The 18,341-nt window shown below is 44.6% G+C and overlaps 1 protein-coding gene across 3 annotated transcripts in view; it reads right to left on the minus strand.

Moving 5' to 3' along the window:
- Positions 1–18,341, minus strand: part of TTLL11 (tubulin tyrosine ligase like 11) — a 268,063-nt gene that overhangs the window by 209,800 nt on the left and 39,922 nt on the right. For all 3 annotated transcript variants that reach the window (XM_070799197.1, XM_019970759.2, XM_070799198.1), the window contains exon 2: positions 4,309–4,405. In XM_070799197.1, the coding sequence (XP_070655298.1) occupies positions 4,309–4,405 (97 nt within the window). The remainder of the gene's footprint in view (positions 1–4,308; positions 4,406–18,341) is intronic.

Here is an 18,341-nt window from a genome sequence, read left to right on the forward strand (position 1 = left end):
AATATCTTTCCATCTGCACACCGGCCCGTGTCACTCTCTAGCTTGGAAATTTCTCAGTGACTCCCTGTGACCTTGGTCCCTGCCTCTCACCTCCCCACTGTCCCATCACACACGACCCTTTCTAACGACCACAGGCCGCTTGCCTTTCACTGCATGCTGCTAAGTCGCTTCAGTCATGTCTGACTCTGTGCAACCCCATAGACGGCAGCCCACCAGGCTCCCCCGTCCCTGGGATTCTCCAGGCAAGAACACTGGAGTGGGTTGCCATTTCCTTCTCCAATGCATGAAAGTGAAAAGTGAAAGTGAAGTCGCTCAGTCGTGTCCGACTCCTAGTGACCCCATGGACTGCAGCCTACCAGGCTCCTCTGTCCATGGGATTTTCTAGGCAAGAGTACTGGAGTGGGGTGCCATTGCAACATGCAAATCACTCTACACCTCTGCACCACCTCTGCGTCCTTGTCTAGCGTGGGGGTCAGGCCCATCCAGCCCTGGAGGCTCAGTTCACACTTGTAATCCTCTTCTCCAGGATCTCTTGCCCCACCTTCCCCCCAGGCAAATCTGGGTCAGGTCACATGCTCTTGCTCCTTATTCTCACAGCACCCCAAGCTTCCTCTGGCATAGTGCTTATCTTGTATTTAACTTCTCTCTTTAAGCGCTTTTCTCCTCATCTTTATATCCCTAGCCCAGACCAGAGATTAGCAGACAGCCGCCCCCAGAGATCCCTCCCTGGGGCCCCCTCCTCCTCTGACAAAGTCCCCTCCTCATGGTGGGCTCTCAAGTGCCACCTGCCACGTGCTGTCATATATTCCAGAGCCGGCAACTCAGCAAAAGAAAAAACAAAACCCCGTTGTTTGTAAAGTCGAGAACTGACAGTTCTGGGCTTTCTTAAAGTAAAGACCTATCTAAATCAGATTATTTTTAGTGAAAGTTTTAATTCATCAGTTAAGATATAATAACATATCTTGAAGACAATTGCCCATAGAAAAGTGGCTAAAATCTAACATGCCGACATGAACAAAATAAATTACTTCCATATGTTTATCCAAAAGTTTTCAGCTTATTCAGCATGTGCAGTGCTTATCCTTGCCTGGCACATCCTCTGGAACTTGCTCTAAGTAATACATGATGCATATGAAATGCAGCTTTGGAATAATGGGATGTATCAGAGACGGAAGATAAGCGTGGACACCAACCCGAGCACAGTTCTGGAATCGTCGCTAAGCATGTTGTCTTTCACAGGGCAGAGGGTGTGGCAGCACTGGTCTGCTGCCTAGAGGTTCCAGAGCCTTCTTTGTCATTAAAGCTAATAAGTGTTCTTGCCTGGAGAATCCCAGGGACGAGGGAGCCTGGTTGGCTTCCGTCTATGGGGTCGCACAGAGTCGGACACGACTGAAGCGACTTAGCAGCAGCAGCAGCTGGTGTTAGTAAAGAGGATAATTGTATGTTCCTATCACTGGCACTTGGAATATGAGATGGGGTGAGCGTTCTTCTTTAGAATGAATGTTCTTATATCACCTTTAATGAAACTAGTCCTCTGAAGGTAATTTTTCCTGTATTTCTACCTGCATCCCAAATGTCAAGCTATAGCGACTCCTTCCTTCCTGCTCTCAGCCGTCAGATGAAACGAGAAAATGGGCAAAATGTCAGTGAAGCCCATTTGATGATTCATGTCTTGGGAACTCTGCCCTCATTCAAAGAGTTTCTTTCTTCCAAATTTTGCTCCCCCAATATCACAGTAAGCCCTGTTAGTGGCATTAAAATGTCATCTTTTTTCTCAAAAAGATATTTATCTATGTATTTATTTTATTTGGCTGCATCGGGTGCAGCAGGTAGCCTCTTTATCGCAGCTCATGGGCTTCTCTCTTGTGCGACATGGGCTCTACACTGCACAGGCCTAGTTACCCCATGGCATGTGGGATCTTAGTTCCCCAACCAGGGATCAAACTTTTATCCCCCAAATTGGAAGGATTCTTCCACTGGACCACCAGGGAAGTCCCCCAAAAGTCATCTTTTATGAGCAGCCAGACAGAGAAAATGATAGCTATCCCATTAAAACCATGCAAGAACCCTGGCTGCAAGAGTTCTCCTCGTCCTCAGACAAAAACCTGCCTCCTCCAAGAACCTATCTGATCTTGAGTTAATTTTCTAGCTCTGTTCCCCAGGAAACCGATAAAGGGGGAAAGTTAGCTCTGTGACTAGACAACAGAGCATATGGTTAAAATGATCATTTACTGGCATCTCACATAAATACCTTGTCAGGAGCCATAGCTCTGGGCTTTCCTGAGTGTAACGAATCTTGTAACTTAGCATGACCCTGGCGGGGACGTTGGAAGCTATGCTACGGAGGAGCTGCGTGGGCTATTGGCTCCTACCGGGTTTCTGAGTCAAGGCCGATCCACAGCCACCAATATGGATCGTGTCTCCTTGCACCTGAGCTTTCCCTGCAGGAGCCAAAGACTTAGCTCTGGAACCCTTGTAAAGACTCAACTAAAAAGAAACGCATGACATTGACTGGCTGGCAAGCTGTGCTTCCTGTCCTGTGTCCTTCCAAGTGAATCTGAGCCAAGGGGCCTATGATAGTCTGTTGGCTTAGTTGAAAACCCCCCCTAGTGGACATAGTATAACTTGCCACTGTATAATGTATGGATATTGGGTTTTCTAAGAGGTATTTTCTTAACCATATGGCACGGACTGCCAAAGAAAAAGACCAGTTGATTCTCCTCTTAAAAATAAGCATAAATGAAACACTAGAGCAAACATCTTATAGTCAGGCAACTATGTAAAAATGATACACAAACATGATTAAGGTTTGGGAGGAAATAAATATAGAAAAGAGTCAGACACGATTTAGCAACTAAACAACAATAAATAGAAATATTCACATCATGGTTTCGTTCAATGAGGAATGGGATTTGGGTGATGTTCTCTCTCTCTCTCTTTTTAAAATATGAACCATTTTTAAAGTCTTTATTGAATTTGTTACAGTATTACTTATGTTTTTATGTTTTGGTTTTTTTGGCTGTGAGGCATGTGAGAATCTTAGCTTCTCAACCAGGGATCGTTACAAGGCAAAGTCTTAATCACTGGACTGCCAGTCAAGTCCCTGTTCTTTTAAAAATTTATCTGTTATCGTATTCTAAATGGTTTGTGTCTTATGTAAAAATTTCTGAAAATGAGTGGCACCTCTTTCACTGAAATCATACCCTGATTAACCAAATGTTCATTTCTCCTTACACACTCCCACTCACCTTAACCCCTCCTCTCCACTTAACCAATGGAAATAATGAATAGTAATCAGGGCAGAAGAAGGTGGTAGAGGCTAAAAGGAAAGGGAAAAGTTATACGATAGGGTGGCTGGGAATGGAATGGGGAGGTCTCCTAGAGTGTTGGCTGTGGCACTTATCTGGCACCAAGTCTCCCATGCAGTCTCACTAGATAATCATCTCACTAGATAATGCCCTCAGGGTATGAAGACAGACGCTGTCCAGACCTCCTGTTCCCAGGATGGAGATGCTGCATTTTGATTTTAAAACAGCACCTCCAGACATGGCACTTAAAGGAAATGGCAACTGTGAATCCCATTTCTGGGACAAAGTCCTGGAATTTTAGTACCTCTGTCTCCTGCAAATTAATTAGAAATTTAAATGGTTTGTTTACTTATTTTAGTGCAACATGAAGCTTTTATTAATGTTAGACTAACTCTGTAGGGGAAATGGTTCATTTTATTGCTTTAATGTCAGGCTTTCTCGTTCCCTGCGATGAGCATAAAACTGGGGCTGCCTCTGAGTTTCAGTCAGTCAGTGAGAAAGCAGTTACAGAGCACCTCAGGTGTGTCCAGAAGGGTTGCAGGAGCCACAGGAATCTACAGAGGTGCGGGAGTCATGGCCCCTCCCAGGAGCTCATGATCTACTATAGAAAGCCACACACATAGAGGCATTCAGAGTCCACACTCACTGAGTCATTGAAATGTTCCAGAAACTATGGTGAGTTTTTTTCATTTTGAAAATATCGTCCCTTCATGACACACCCATATTATATCAAAAACCCCAAAGTGAAAGTCATGTTCTTCCACCAGTGGAATTAGACCAGAAGAACCAATCTCTTCACACTTTGGAACTTCCAGTCTTTAAGCCCTTGGTGGGTTAAGTCCTGATCATCTTCCCTCCCAAGATCACAGCACGGTGGCAGCCATTCCCAATTAAGAGCCCTCCAGTTTGATCTCAAAACACTGGCATATTTTTGTCCAAGAGTGTACCCTGAGACTCAGCCCTAGACACATTTTTAAATGCCAGCAATAACAGTAGATACCTGGAAACTTGTTCACTTGACCGGAGAATATGTCATTGTCGTGAAATGAAACTCCGTGCCAGTAGATGTCACAAGGCAAGCGTCGGCCAAATGGGAACTGGAAGAAAGAGGGGAAATGTGATTAACTACCGCCCTGAGTGTCTCTTCTGTACTAATTCCCCACGCCCTGGCACACATCACGTGACTGGATGCTTGTAACAAGCCTGTGAAGTTGCTGACATTCTTTCCTGTGTTACAGAACAAATTCAGTCAGGCTAAGTAACTTTCTCAGGGTCATGACCACTGAGAGGCAGGGTTCTGATTCAGCATGGCTGGCACTCTACAAGTGATTTTATAGGCACCCATTCATTAGAATCCCCATAACCATTCTAGAAAGGATGATATCCATTTCACTGATGAGAAAATCGGGGATGAGAGAGGTAAGGTAACACACCCAAGGCTGCACAGAGCTGGTAACAGGCGGATCTGAATCCAGGTCTATATGAATTCCAAACCATACTTCTCTTTCTCTTAAAACTGCAATGTGCAAACTGGTGCCCCTAAAACAAGTTCTCACAACGTCTCTCTCTCTCTGTTTCTCAACACACACACACATACACAGTCCCCAAGGGCAGGATGTATTCCCAGGAGCCTAAAACTGTTCCTGGCATTCAACAAAGACTTTTTGAATGAATAAATGAACAAACCAGGAATAGTCCTCTGACTCATGATGAGATAACCAGATTCTCTCTTCCAGGAATATGGAAATCAGAGATGCCCAAGCAGCCTCTGCCGGCCCTTGAACTGAAAGGGATCAAACGCCAGAGCCGGGCAGCTGTGCTTGGCCATGTGCACAGAGAAGCAAAGGCAGCCAGTCTACTAAGAGAGGAGAAAGAAGCAGGTGCAAAGAGAAAAGCAGAGACGAGGCCATGTGGCCCTGGCGACACAGACCGAGTGACCTCAGTTCCCAGGGCTTCTAGACCCTGGGCCCAGGCCTTCTGAGCCCCACTGTCCCTTCTGTCCTTGGATCCTGTGAGGCAGTCTCATATACCCTTGGAATGCATCCCCTTTGCGCAAGCTAGAGGGTTTCAATTACTTGCAACCAGAAAATCCCTTGCTAAGACCAAGGGGCCTGCTCTTTCTACATCTTATTTCCTCTCCCAGTTATCAACAAGCTCTGCATTTACACAGTGTATTTTTTAAATGCATCACTCGACTCTCCTTAAGGGAAAAGAGCAAGGACATGTTAGTTCATATTTAGAACCTACTTGTTAGAAGTCCAAATGAAGAGAAATATCAGCATATTAAGTAAAAGCATCCAATTTTCCCATCCTAAGACTATAGTTAATCAGAATTTTTATCTGCTCCAAGCTAAGAGGGTGAAGTTCCAATGAAAGAACATGGCGTTACCAATGAAATGGCAGTGACTCAAAGCTTCCCAATGATTCCAAATTAAAATGAAGGCAAACAGACTCAAGCCCTTTACATCATTCACATTGTCTCAAAACTGTGCCAAAGTGAGGCATATGTTACACACTCTATTAGCATTAACAACTTCCATCTATAATTTATAGCACTTCACTCATTTTCTTTATATCCAGTGGATTGAAGTTATTAATTCGGCAGTCATAAATACAAGGAGATACAACATATGTTATTGTCTTCCAGCTGTTAAGTACTAATATAGAAGAGGGAAAAATAACTTTATGAGGAGGTTCCTCTATAAAGCATACTATCCAAGCAACATTTACTAGGATCCAAGTGGCTTTGCTGCCCACGCTGTGGGATCGACACCTGATCAATACACAAGACCCTTTAAGGTCTTAGCAAGGGATTTTCTGATTGCAAGTAATTGAAACCCTCAGTGGATAACCCAGGAATCCTTATCACCCTTAGGATCGCCTTTCAATCCTTGACACTTTCATGATTTCTAAGTTAACCTTTCATTCAGAGAGCCCCTAACTCTATTTGAGAAACTGTCTTTCTAAATCAATTTATTCAATAACCTATGTGCCAGGCACTTTGCTCAGTGCTGAGAAAACAGAGAAACATGAAATTAAGTAGGTCCCAGCATCTTGTCTCTCAGGCTTCCCTGGTAGCTCAGTTGGTAAAGAATCTGCCTGCAGTGCAGGAGACCTGGGTTCAATCCCTAGGTCTGGAAGATACCCTGGAGAAGAAAATAGCAAACCACTCCAGTATTCTTGCCTGGAGAATCTCGTGTACAGAGGAGCCTGGCGGGCTACAGTCCATGAGGTTGCCAGAGTCCGACACAACTTAGCAACTAAACCACCAAACCAGCATCTCATAATCCCATGTCTTTTTAAGATCCTTTGAAAAACCGCTTAAACAGCTAACATCAAGCTCAATGGTGAAACTGAAAGCTTTTCTTCTGATATCAGGAAGGAGACCAGGAGACTCACTTTTGCCACTTTCTATTCAACATGGTATTGGAAGTTCTAACCAGAGCAATAGGCAAGAAAAAGAAACGAGACATCCAAATTGGAAAGGAAGAAGTAAAATTATCTGTTTTCAGAGGACATGATCTTATATATAGAAAATCCTAAAGATTACATACACACACACACACAATAAATGAACTCAACAAAGTTACTAGATACAAAATCAATACACAAAAAAATCAGTTGTTTTTCTATATACTGACCATGAACATCCAAAAAGAAAATTAAGAAAACAATTCAATTTACCACAGCATCAAAAAGAATAAAATAATTAGGTATTAACCAAGGGGACAAAGACTTGTACACTAAAAATTACAAAATGTTGCCAAAAGAAATGGCAGACACAGATAAGTGGAAAGATATCCCATGTTCAAGGATGAGAAGGCTTCATATTATTAAAATGTCAACACTACTCAAAATGATCCTCAGATTCAATGAAATCCCAACCAAAATTCCAGTGACTTTTTTTTTTTTGCAGAAATAGAAATATCCTTCTTAAAATTCACATGAAATATCAAGGAATCCCAAATAGCCAAAACAATTTTGGAGGTATCACACTTTCTGATGCCAAAACTTATAACAAAGCTATAGTAATCAAAACAGTGCATAAAACAATAATGAGATACCACTGCACACCTTAAAATGCCCAAAATCCAAAACACAACACCACCAAGTGCTGACGGGGGTGAGGAGCAACAGGAACACTCATCTACTGCTGATGGGAATGCAAAATGGTACAGCCACTTTGGAAGACAGTTTGGAAATTCTTACAAACCTAAACATACTCTTATCAGATGATCCAGCAATTATGCTCCTCGGTATTATTCAAATTAATTAAAAACTTATGTCCACAAAAAAGCCCTCCATGTAAATGTTTATAGCAGCTTAATTCGTAATTGCTAAGGCCTGGAAACAACCAAGATGTCCTTCAGTGAGTGAGTGGATAAATAAGCCATGGTACAGCCAGGCAATGGACTTTTCTTCGGTGCTAAAAAGAAATGAGCTATTGAGCCATGAAAAGACATGGAGGACCCTTAAATGCATATTATTAAGCAAAAGAAGCCCATCTGAAAAGGCTACATACGGTATGATTCCAGTTATCTGACTTTCTGGAAAAGGCACGACTATGGAGACAGTAAAAGGATCAGTGGTTGCCAGGGGCTAGTCTTGGGAGGGACGAATAGGCAAAGCACAGAAGGTTTTTAGGGCAGTGAAACGACACTCTCTCATACCATAACGGTGAATTCACGCCACCATAACTTTGTCTAAAGCCACAGAATGTACATCACCAAAAGTGAACACTGATATAAACTATGGACTTCAGGTGATAATGATCTGCAACAAAGGTTCATTGATTTTAACAAACCTATCGCTTTGGTGTGGGATTTTGATAGTGTATATGTGAGGGCGGTGATTTTATGGGAAATCTCCATCCCTTCTGCTCAGTTTTGCTGTGAACCTAAAACATCTCGAAATTAAAAATAATAAAAATAAATTTAAAACAGTGTCGTACTAGCATAAAGACAGGCGTATAGACCAGTGGAATAAGACAGAGAACCCAGGAAAAAACCCTAAAAAACCCTCCCATATATGGTCAAAAAAGCTGACTAGTCTATTCATTTGCAGAAGGAGAGTCTTTTTAAGAATTGGTGTTGGGAAGGTCGGATATCTACATACAAAAAGGTGAAGTTGGACCCATACCTTACACCATAGATAAAAATTAACTCAAAGTGGGTCAAAGACCTAATCATAAGAACAAAAGAAATGAAACTCATAGAAGATAATAGAGGCGATAAGTTTCATGACATTGGACTTGGGAATGATTTCTTAGACATGATACTAAAAGCATAGGCAACAAAAGAAAAAATAAACAAAGTGAAAAGAAATGTTAGTCACTCAGTCATGTCCAACTCGATCCCATGGACTGTAGACCGCCAGGTTCCTCTGTCCATGGGATTCTCCAGGCAAGAATACTGGAGTGGGTTGCCATTTCCTCCTCCAGGGGATCTTCCCAACCCAGGGATTGAACCCAGGTCTCCAGCATTGTAGGAAGATTCTTTACTGTCTGAGCCATCAGGGAAGCCTCAACTTCATCAAAATTGAAACTTTTGCATCAAAGGACACTGTCAACAGAATAAAAGGGCAGCCCATGGAATGGGAGAAAATATTTGAAAATCATAAATCTGATAAGGGATTAATATTTCGAATATATTTTTAAAGACTCCTACAACTCAACACAAATAAGCCAATTTAAAAAATGGGCAAAGGACTTGAACAGACATTTCTCTATGTCTATTCAAGAGAAGATATACAGATGGCAAATAAGCACATGAAAAGATACTCAACATCACTAATTATTAGGAAAATGCAAATCAAAACCACTTCACACCCATTAGGAAGACTATTATAAAAAGAATAATACAAAGGAAATAGGTGTTGATGAGGATGTAGAGGAATTGAAACCCTTGCACAGTGGGAATGTAAAAAATGACTGGGAAAACAAAAATTACCACATGATTCAGCAATTTCTCTTCTGAATTTCTCTTCTGAATCCAAAAAGGATTGAAATCAGGGACTCAAACAGATACTGTACAGCAAATGTGATAGCAACGTTATTCAAACAATCAGAAAGTAGAAACAGCCCAAGTGTCCACTGACTATCCATCAGTGGATAAGCACTATGTGGAATACAGGCACGCTGTGATATCACTCAGCCTTAAGAAAGAATGAAGTTTTGACGCTTGCTACAACATGGATGAACCCCGAAGACATTACACTGTCAAGCAAGCCAAACACAAACGGACAAACACTGCTTGACTCCACTTTTGTGAGGTAGCTTGTTGTTGTTCAGGAGTTCAGTCGTGTCCAGCTCTGTGTGACCCCATGGACTGCAGCATGCCAGGCTTCCCTGTCCTTCACCATCTCCGGGAGTTTGCTCAAACTCACATCCACTGAGTCAGTGATGCCATCCAGCCATCTCATTCTCTGTTGTCCCCTTCTCCTCCTGCTTTCCATCTTTCCCAGCATCAGGGTCTTTTCCAATGAGTTGGTTCTTCGTATCAGGTGGCCAAAGTATTGGAGCTTCAGCTTCAGCATCAGTCCTTCCAATGAATATTCAGGGTTGATTTTCTTTAGGATAGTGAGGTAGCTGCTGCTGCTGCTGAGTCACTTCAGTCGTGTCTGACTCTGTGCAACCCCATAGATGGCAGCCCACCAGGCTCCCCCATCCCTGGGATTCTCCAGGCAAGAACACTGGAGTGGGTAGTGAGGTAGCTAGAGCAGTCAAATTCAGAGCCACAGAAAATAGAATGGTCATTTCCAGGAGCTTTGTTGCTGTTTAGTCACTAAGTCATGTTCAGCTTTTTGGGAACCCCATGGATTGTAGCCCACCAGGCTCCTCTGTCCATGGGATTCTCCAGGCAAGAATACTGGCAAGAATACTGGAATGCCATTTCCTTCTCCAGGGGATCTAACTGACCCAGAGATTGAACCTGAGTCTCCTGCACTGCAGGCAGATTCTTTATCACTGAGCCACCAGGGAAGCCCATTCCATGAGCTGGGGGGAGGGGAAAATGGGGAGTTATTGCTCAGTGTGTACAGAGTTTCAACTGGGGAAGATGAAAAGGGTCCTGGAGATGGTTGGTAGTGATGAATGAACAACTCTGTGAATGTATTTAACACCACTGTACTGTAAACTTAAAGATGCTTAGGATGGTCAGTTTTATGTTATATTTTACAATAAAATGACAACAAAACTGTCTGCTTATGCCCCATCACCACCTCCCCCCCAGGCTAAGGGGCCATTCATAGCTCTACTAGGACTCTCTGGAGCCTGGAACACTGCATGGATTGTCACAGGCAACTGAAAACTGACAAGTGCTTCTCAGACTCCCCACTCCCCATTTTTCTCAAGTTCATCACCATCCTCCAGGTTACCTGGGAATTATCTTCCCTTTTCTCTTCTTCAAACCCTTTTGGAAAAAGCACTGGATTTGAGGGGTCAGAAAGCCTGAGAATCCTAGACTTGTCTCTGTTCACTTACCAACTATAAGAGCTTAAGCAATCAGGACCTCTGTTCTGTGTCCTTGGGAGACCCAGAAGAGAAAACTGTCAGGTACTGACAGGGACCGAACAAGATAATGGAAACGAAAACACCTTTAGGCACCACAGAACAATACAAATCTGAGTTCATCATTAATTGTTTTACCCATTAAGTGTTAAGCACCTACTTAGTGGCACAAAGTGTCTCAGATGCCGAAGACACAAGGGAACATGTCTGCCTTCCTGGGGCACACAGCCCATGGGGATAAAGTGGTTTTGAAAGTTAGTCGTTCAGATCAGATCAGATCAGTCGCTCAGTCATGTCTGACTCTTTGTGACCCCATGAATTGCAGCACGCCAGGCCTCCCTGTCCAACACCAACTCCCGGAGTTCACTGAGACTCACGTCCATCGAGTCAGCGATGCCATCCAGCCATCTCATCCTCTGCCGTCCCCTTCTCCTCCTGCCCCCAATCCCTCCAAGCATCAGGGTCTTTTCCAATGAATCAACTCTTTGCATGAGGTGGCCAAAGTACTGGAGTTTCAGCTTTAGCATCATTCCTTCCAAAGAAAACCCAGGGCTGATCTCCTTCAGAATGGACTGGTTGGATCTCCTTGCAGTCCAAGGGACTCTCAAGAGTCTTCTCCAACACCACAGTTCAAAAGCATCAATTCTTCGGCACTCAGCCTTCTTCACAGTCCAACTCTCACATCCATACATGACCACAGGAGAAACCATAGCCTTGACTAGACGAACCTTTGTTGGCAAAGTAATGTCTCTGCTTTTCAATATGCTATCTAGGTTGGTTGTAACTTTCCTTCCAAGGAGTAAGCGTCTTTTAATTTCATGGCTGATGTCACCATCTGCAGTGATTTTGGAGTCCAGAAAAATAAAGTCTGACACTGTTTCCACTGTTTCCCCATCTATTTCCCATGAAGTGGTGGGACCGGATGCCATGATCTTCGTTTTCTGAATGTTGAGCTTTAAGCCAACTTTTTCACTCTCCACTTTCACTTTCATCAAGAGGCTTTTGAGTACCTCTTCACTTTCTGCCATAAGGGCGGTGTCATCTGCATATCTGAGGTTATTGATATTTCTCCCAGCAATCTTGATTCCAGCTTGTGTTTCTTCCAGTCCAGCATTTCTCTTGATGTATAGCAGTTAAATAAACAGGGTGACAATATACAGCCTTGATGAACTCCTTTTCCTATTTGGAACCAGTCTGTTGTTCCATGTCCAGTTCTAACTGTTGCTTCCTGACCTGCATACAAATTTCTCAAGAGGCAGATCAGGTGGTCTGGTATTCCCATCTCTTGAAGAATTTTCCACAGTTTATTGTGATCCACACAGTCAAAGGCTTTGGCATAGTCAATAAAGCAGAAATAGATGCTTTTCTGGAACTCTCTTGCTTTTTCTATGATCCAGCGGATGTTGGCAATTTGATCTCTGGTTCCTCTGCCTTTTCTAAAACCAGCTTGAACATCAGGAAGTTCATGGTTCACATATTGCTGAAGCCTGGCTTGGAGAATTTTGAGCATTACTTTACTAGCGTGTGAGATGAGTGCAATTGTGTGGTAGTTTGAGCATTTTTTGGCATTGCCTTTCTTTGGGATTGGAATGAAAACTGATCTTTTCTAGTCCTGTGGCCACTGCTGAGTTTTCCAAATTTGCTGGCATATTGAATGCAGCACTTTCACAGCATCATCTTTCAGGATTTGTTAGTCGCTCAGTCGTGTCCAACTCTTTTCGACCCCATGGACTGCAGCCTGCCAGGCTCCTCTGTCCGTGGGATTCTCCAGGCAAGAGTACTGCAGTGGAAGGGTTGAATCAAAGTCACGTTGGTGTATCGCTACAAACCATGGTAAAGGCTGTGAGATGAGCCCTGGAGAGCAAGAGAGCACACGGGACTGAGCAGATCCAGGGAGTTGGAGAAGTGTACCCTGAGTCAGGAGGCCCCACGTCCACCAGCCAATGCCTGGCTGACGCAGTGTCATCATAAATAGCACCTCTTTTTGCTTTCAGATATATCCCAGTTTCAGCAACAAATTAAATGGTCATCCTATTCCTGAGACAGGGCTATTAGAGCTGAGGTTGGGAGGAAGATCGGATAAAAGATGGGGAGGAAGAGTGCTCCAGGCAGAGAGGAGAAGCATGTGAAAGCCTAGGGCAGGACTGACCAGGGCACACTGGGAAGCCTGTAGGAAGGTCAGCGAGGCTGGATCACAGAGGGCGAGAGGAAAGGTGTGAGAGGCCAGGCTGAAGACTGGGGCAGAGGCCACCCACATGGGCCTGGACCCCGGGGCGCAGTGGAGCAGGAGGGAGGTCTTGGGGGAGGAGGATGAACATGCTGAGCAGAATGAGTAAGAGGGACTGAGAGAGAGAGCGAGAGCATGAGGCCTAAACAGCCAAGGGGGATAGTGTGAATGTGGCCGGGAGGTCAACCAAGATGGGAACTAGGACATGATAATGTGGAGAGCCTCAGAGCCACATCAGCCCTCAATGATCTCCATGCTGAACGATTCAGCAGCCACCATGCTTACATTAGAAGGACTGATGTTGAAGCTGAAGCTCAATACTTTGGCCACCTGATGCGAAGAGCTGACTCATTTGAAAAGACCCTGATGCTGGGAAAGATTGAAGGAAGGAGGAGAAGGGGATGACAGATGGTTGGATGGCATCACCGACTCGATGGACATGAGTCTGAGCAAGCTCTGGGGAGTTGGTGATGGACAGGGAGGCCTGGCGTGCTGCGGTCCATGGGGTCCCAAAGAGTTGGACATGACTGAGCCACTGAATTGAACTGAACTGATGCTTATAACTGGTCTGCCCTGTTAAGTATTTCATGTGTAACCCTGACCCCCACATAACACTGTGAATTTCTGGGACCAGAACAATGGGACATACTGTCTCAGGTCTCCAGTGATATCTAACCAGGCGTTCAGTGGACCCTCGGCCCACAGAAAAGAAAAGCATAATCCTGAAAACCCTCCAGACGCCCTCTTCCTCCCCCAAATCCCACTGCTCAGCAAGTCTTCAGATTTATCTCCTTATTTATCTTTTTAAAATATTTATTTATTTATTTGGCTGCAATGGGTCTCAGTTGCAGCACACAGAATCTAGTTCTCCGACCAGGGATTGAACCCAGATCCCCTGCATTGGGAGCACAGAGTCTTAGCCACTGAACCACCAGGGAAGTCCCTCTTCTCATTTATTTAAGTTGCCTCTCCTTCTTTAATCCCCACTGCCTTACTTCAGGGCCTCCTTTCACACCAGGATGAGGGCTACACTGGCCTCCTCCCCAACCTTCCTCCTCCCCACTCCCACCAAGGCCTCCTCTTCTGGTCTACCTGATACACAGAGGAATTTTTTTTTTTTTTCCAAAGCTCTGACCACGTCACTCCTTCGCTTACAACTCTTCCCATGCCTAAGCTCCAAGCCTGGACTCAAAGACGCTTCTAAAACTCTCCTCTGCCAATTTGCTTGCCTCAAGTTGGGCCACATACTCCTTGGGCACTTGCACTGTTACTGCCAGCCTACTTTGACTTTAAGTATGTAGCACTTTTTCCTTTTTATGCTGGTCATGGGATTCTCACGGTAGTCCTATACGGATGTAAGAGTTGTACCATAAAGAAGGCTGAGCCCCGAAGAATTGATGCTTTCAAACTGTGGTTCTGGAGAAGACTTGAGAGGCCCTTGGTCAGCAAAGAGATCAAACCAGTCAATCCTAAAGGAAATCAACCCTGAAAATTCATTGGAAAGACTGATGCTGAAGCTGAAGCTTCAATACTTTGGCCACCTGACTCACTGGAAAAGACCCTGATGCTGAGAAAGATTGCAGGCAAAAGGAGAAGGGGCGACAGAGGATGAGATGGTTAGATAGCATCACTGATTCAGTGGACATGAATTTGAGCAAACTCCAGGAGACAGATGGTGAAGGACGAAATCCTGGCATGCTGCAATCCATGGGGTCGCAAAGCCACACACAACTTAGCAACTGAACAGCAACATACTGCACTTCTCTGTTTTGCAGCCTGAGTTTCTGCATGCTATTCCTTCCGCTTGGGATCTTCTGACTCAGCTTGACCCTCCAAGAAGCTGTCTTACCTGCTCTCCCCTCTGTGTGGCCTCCAGCACTTACACCCTTCACAGGTCATTCAGCAGCAGCTTGCCTGTTAAGTCTGTCTGCCTTCATACTCTGTGGACTCTTTGCAGATGAAAGCACCTTTCTAATCTGGTGTATCTCTCTCTTTTTCTTTTTTTTTGCCACCCCACAAAGCTTGTGGGATCTTAGCTCCCCTACCAGGGATCAAACCTGCGCCCCCTGCTTTGGAAGCTCAGAGTCTTAACCACTGGATCAAGCCTGAGACTATTTTTAACCTTTGTGGGGTCAAGGAGCACTTTGAGATTCTCTTTAGAACAGGCACAAAATTTTCCATGTGATTTTAGGAGAATTTAAAGACTCCATGAAACCCCTATGTGTTCATAGACACCATTGTTAGCAACATCTGCAGCTCGTTTCATGAATGAACACATGAATAAAAGGATTTGTGAATAGCAGCTACTCAAAGACATTGTCATCACCATCATCATGAAAGAGAGCTGTTATGTGAGGCTTATTTCCAAGTCTATGTTAAGAGTCTTTACACATATCACCTCATTTAATCCTCACAACAACCTCTTGAGAAGGGGGCTCCTATAAATCCTATTTACAGATGAAGAAACCAAAGCTTGGAGAGATTAAATAACTCTCCCAAGGACACACAGCTAGTAGGACCAGTTGCTGTTGTGGTTGTTTAATCTCTCAGTCATGTCTGATTCTTTTGTGACCCCTATGGAGCATAGCCTGCCAGGCTCCTCTGTCCATAGGATTTCCCAGATAAGAGTACTCTAGTGGGTTGCCATTTCCTTCTCCAACTAGAGGCAGAGTCAAGAGCAAATCCAGTCCTGCCTGATCGCAAGGCCCAGGCTCTTAACCACTGCACACAACTGGTCTTGAGCTGATCGCTGCGGTGGTAACTTGTCAGTCGTGGACTATAGTAACTAACCTAGTCTCAGCCCACACGCTACCATCTTTGCCATAAGGGAAGTTCCTCCCTCAGTGCATATGCCTGTGTGGACCCAAATTCTCTTCCCTCTTGCCCAGAAGGGCTTTAAAAAAAAATGCTTGCAAAATAGCTGGGTTCTAACAAGAACTGAAATCGTTATGTCCTTTGAGCATATTTGCATTTGAGGGACTGATGTTCCGGTCAATCTTCTAATGGCCCAGAGAGGAAGTTCAAGCCCCCCGAGGGATTCTGTAAAATTAAAATTTCACAGTAACTGCTGATGAAAGCACAATTCATGTTTCTATACTTTGTGAATGATTTTCTCCATAAAGCCTCTTCATGAACAGAAAACCTTTCAAGGGACTGGACATAAAAGTAGCAAATAAGCTTTGATATGGGCAAGCATATGTGTAAAAAGCATCTTCGAGGGAAATGACCCAAACTGCTGCTTTAAAATGAGGGATCCTGGGACTTCCCTGGCAGTTCAGCGGTTAAGACTTCACCTTCCAATACAGGGGGTGCAGGTTCAATCCTTGGTCAGAGAGCTAAGATCCCACATGGCTTGGGGCCAAAAAAAAAGACATAAATATTGCAACAAATTCAATAAAGTCTTTAAAAATGGTCCACATCAAAAAAAAAAAATCTTAAAAAAAAGAGGGGCCCCAAGCATTTGGAGAAGGGTGATACAAGGAAGGTATAGCAGCCAGAGCAACACGCTCGGACTAGGAAGACCCTGGCTCAAGTCCTGACCCACCACAACCCTTCCAGAGACCTTGACACACTGACCTTGCCCCTCTAAGCCTCAGCAGCTCATCTACAATGGAGGAAAATGGCTGCAATAAAACCTGTCTACCTTCCAGGGCTATTATGTAGACTGAGGTAATGCACGGGAAAGCACTCTGTAAACAGGCAATTGCTGTTATATGGGATAGTTATTATTTTTAATGTCCAAGGAAATCACCCCAATGAGCAAGTTCAATTAAAAGAGAGGCCCACCAAATATCAAGCATCATTAGGACAGCTCTTGGATAAGAACACCAACACTACGGTGGACTCGCACTTGGGAAACCTTCCACGACGCCCTCAGGCAGGGCTGATAGATTTGTCTGTGCTCCGTGGATGCCTGCGGTGCAGCCGCTGCCTTGCAGGGTGTTCGTGTCTACATGACTTCTTCCCCATGAGACAGGAGGCTTCAGGATAGAGATTTTTCTTCTTTCTGCTGTCTCCCCCACCTACCCATCAGTGGGAGGCAGCCTCTAGATGGTCTCCACGGATCCCTGCCTCCTGGAATTCATACCCTGTGTCGTCTCCTCTCACACTGTCACAGGCTTGATCGGTGAGACCAGTAGAGACAGAGGAAGTAAGGGAACGAACCTTCTGAAGGGCGTCTCTATATAAAGACTGCGCCCTCCTCTCTCTCCCTCTCTGCCCTGTCTCCCTCTCTCTTCCTCTCTCTCCTATCCTTCTCTCTCTCGTTATCGCTCACTTTGAGAAAGCCCAGGGAGAGGTAAGAAGTCCAAGCCCCCTGCCAACGGCCACGAGAGTGAGCTTGAAAGTGGATCTTTCCACCTCAGTCAAGTCTTCAGAGACTGTGGTCCTGGCCGACAGCTTGACCACAGCTTCCCGAGAGGCTCTGAGCCAGAACCCCCAGCTGAGTTGCGCTAGGATTCTTAACCCTCAGAAGCTGCTGTGGTAAGCTGCTGAACTGAGGGGAAACTGGTTACACAGCGGTAGACGATGGATATACCATGCCAGTTCTAGAACAGGGTCCGAGAGAAAGAAAGCATTCTGAGGGTGAAGTAATTTAAGACTCATATATCCTTAAAATGAATATAATGCTATTTATTGAACGCTTAGTTATATGCCAGGCATCTTACATATATGCCTCCATTTTGACATGAAAAAATACAATCCCATTGCTAATTAAAAAAAAATTCAGTCCCAGAATTTACAGCCATGTTGGATCTATTTCCAAGGATTGTGCTCTTTTCACTCCACTAAGTTGGATGGTTCGATAGATGGATTAACTATGAAAAACAAATTAGGGGGATTCCCTGGAGATCCAGTGGTAGGGCTCAGTGCTTTCACTTGGCATGGGCCTGGGCTGAACTCCTGGTTGGGGAACTAAGATCCTGCCAACTGCCTGGCACAGCCCAAACAAACAAACGAGCACACACATGTATTAGTAAAGGAGTTGTGGCTGACACTTCACGGAAGAATGGAGCACAGAAGAGTCCACAGGAGGCCACTTAAGATAAGGAAAGCGAAAGTGAGGGCTTCTCTGGTGGCTCAGCAGATAAAGAATCTGCCTGCATTGCAGGAGACCTGGGTTGGGAAGATCCCCTGGAGAAGGGAATGGCAACCCACTCCAGTATTCTTGCCTGGAGAATTCCATGGACAGAGGAGCCTTCCAGGCTACAGACCATGGGGTCTCAAAGAATCAAAGACAAGGACGTGAAGTGAAGTGAGTCGCTCAGTTGTGTCTGACCCCATGGACTATTATTGTCCA

This window comes from Bos indicus, chromosome 11 (assembly GCF_029378745.1).
Source record: "Bos indicus isolate NIAB-ARS_2022 breed Sahiwal x Tharparkar chromosome 11, NIAB-ARS_B.indTharparkar_mat_pri_1.0, whole genome shotgun sequence".
Classification (NCBI taxonomy): Eukaryota; Metazoa; Chordata; class Mammalia; order Artiodactyla; family Bovidae; genus Bos; species Bos indicus.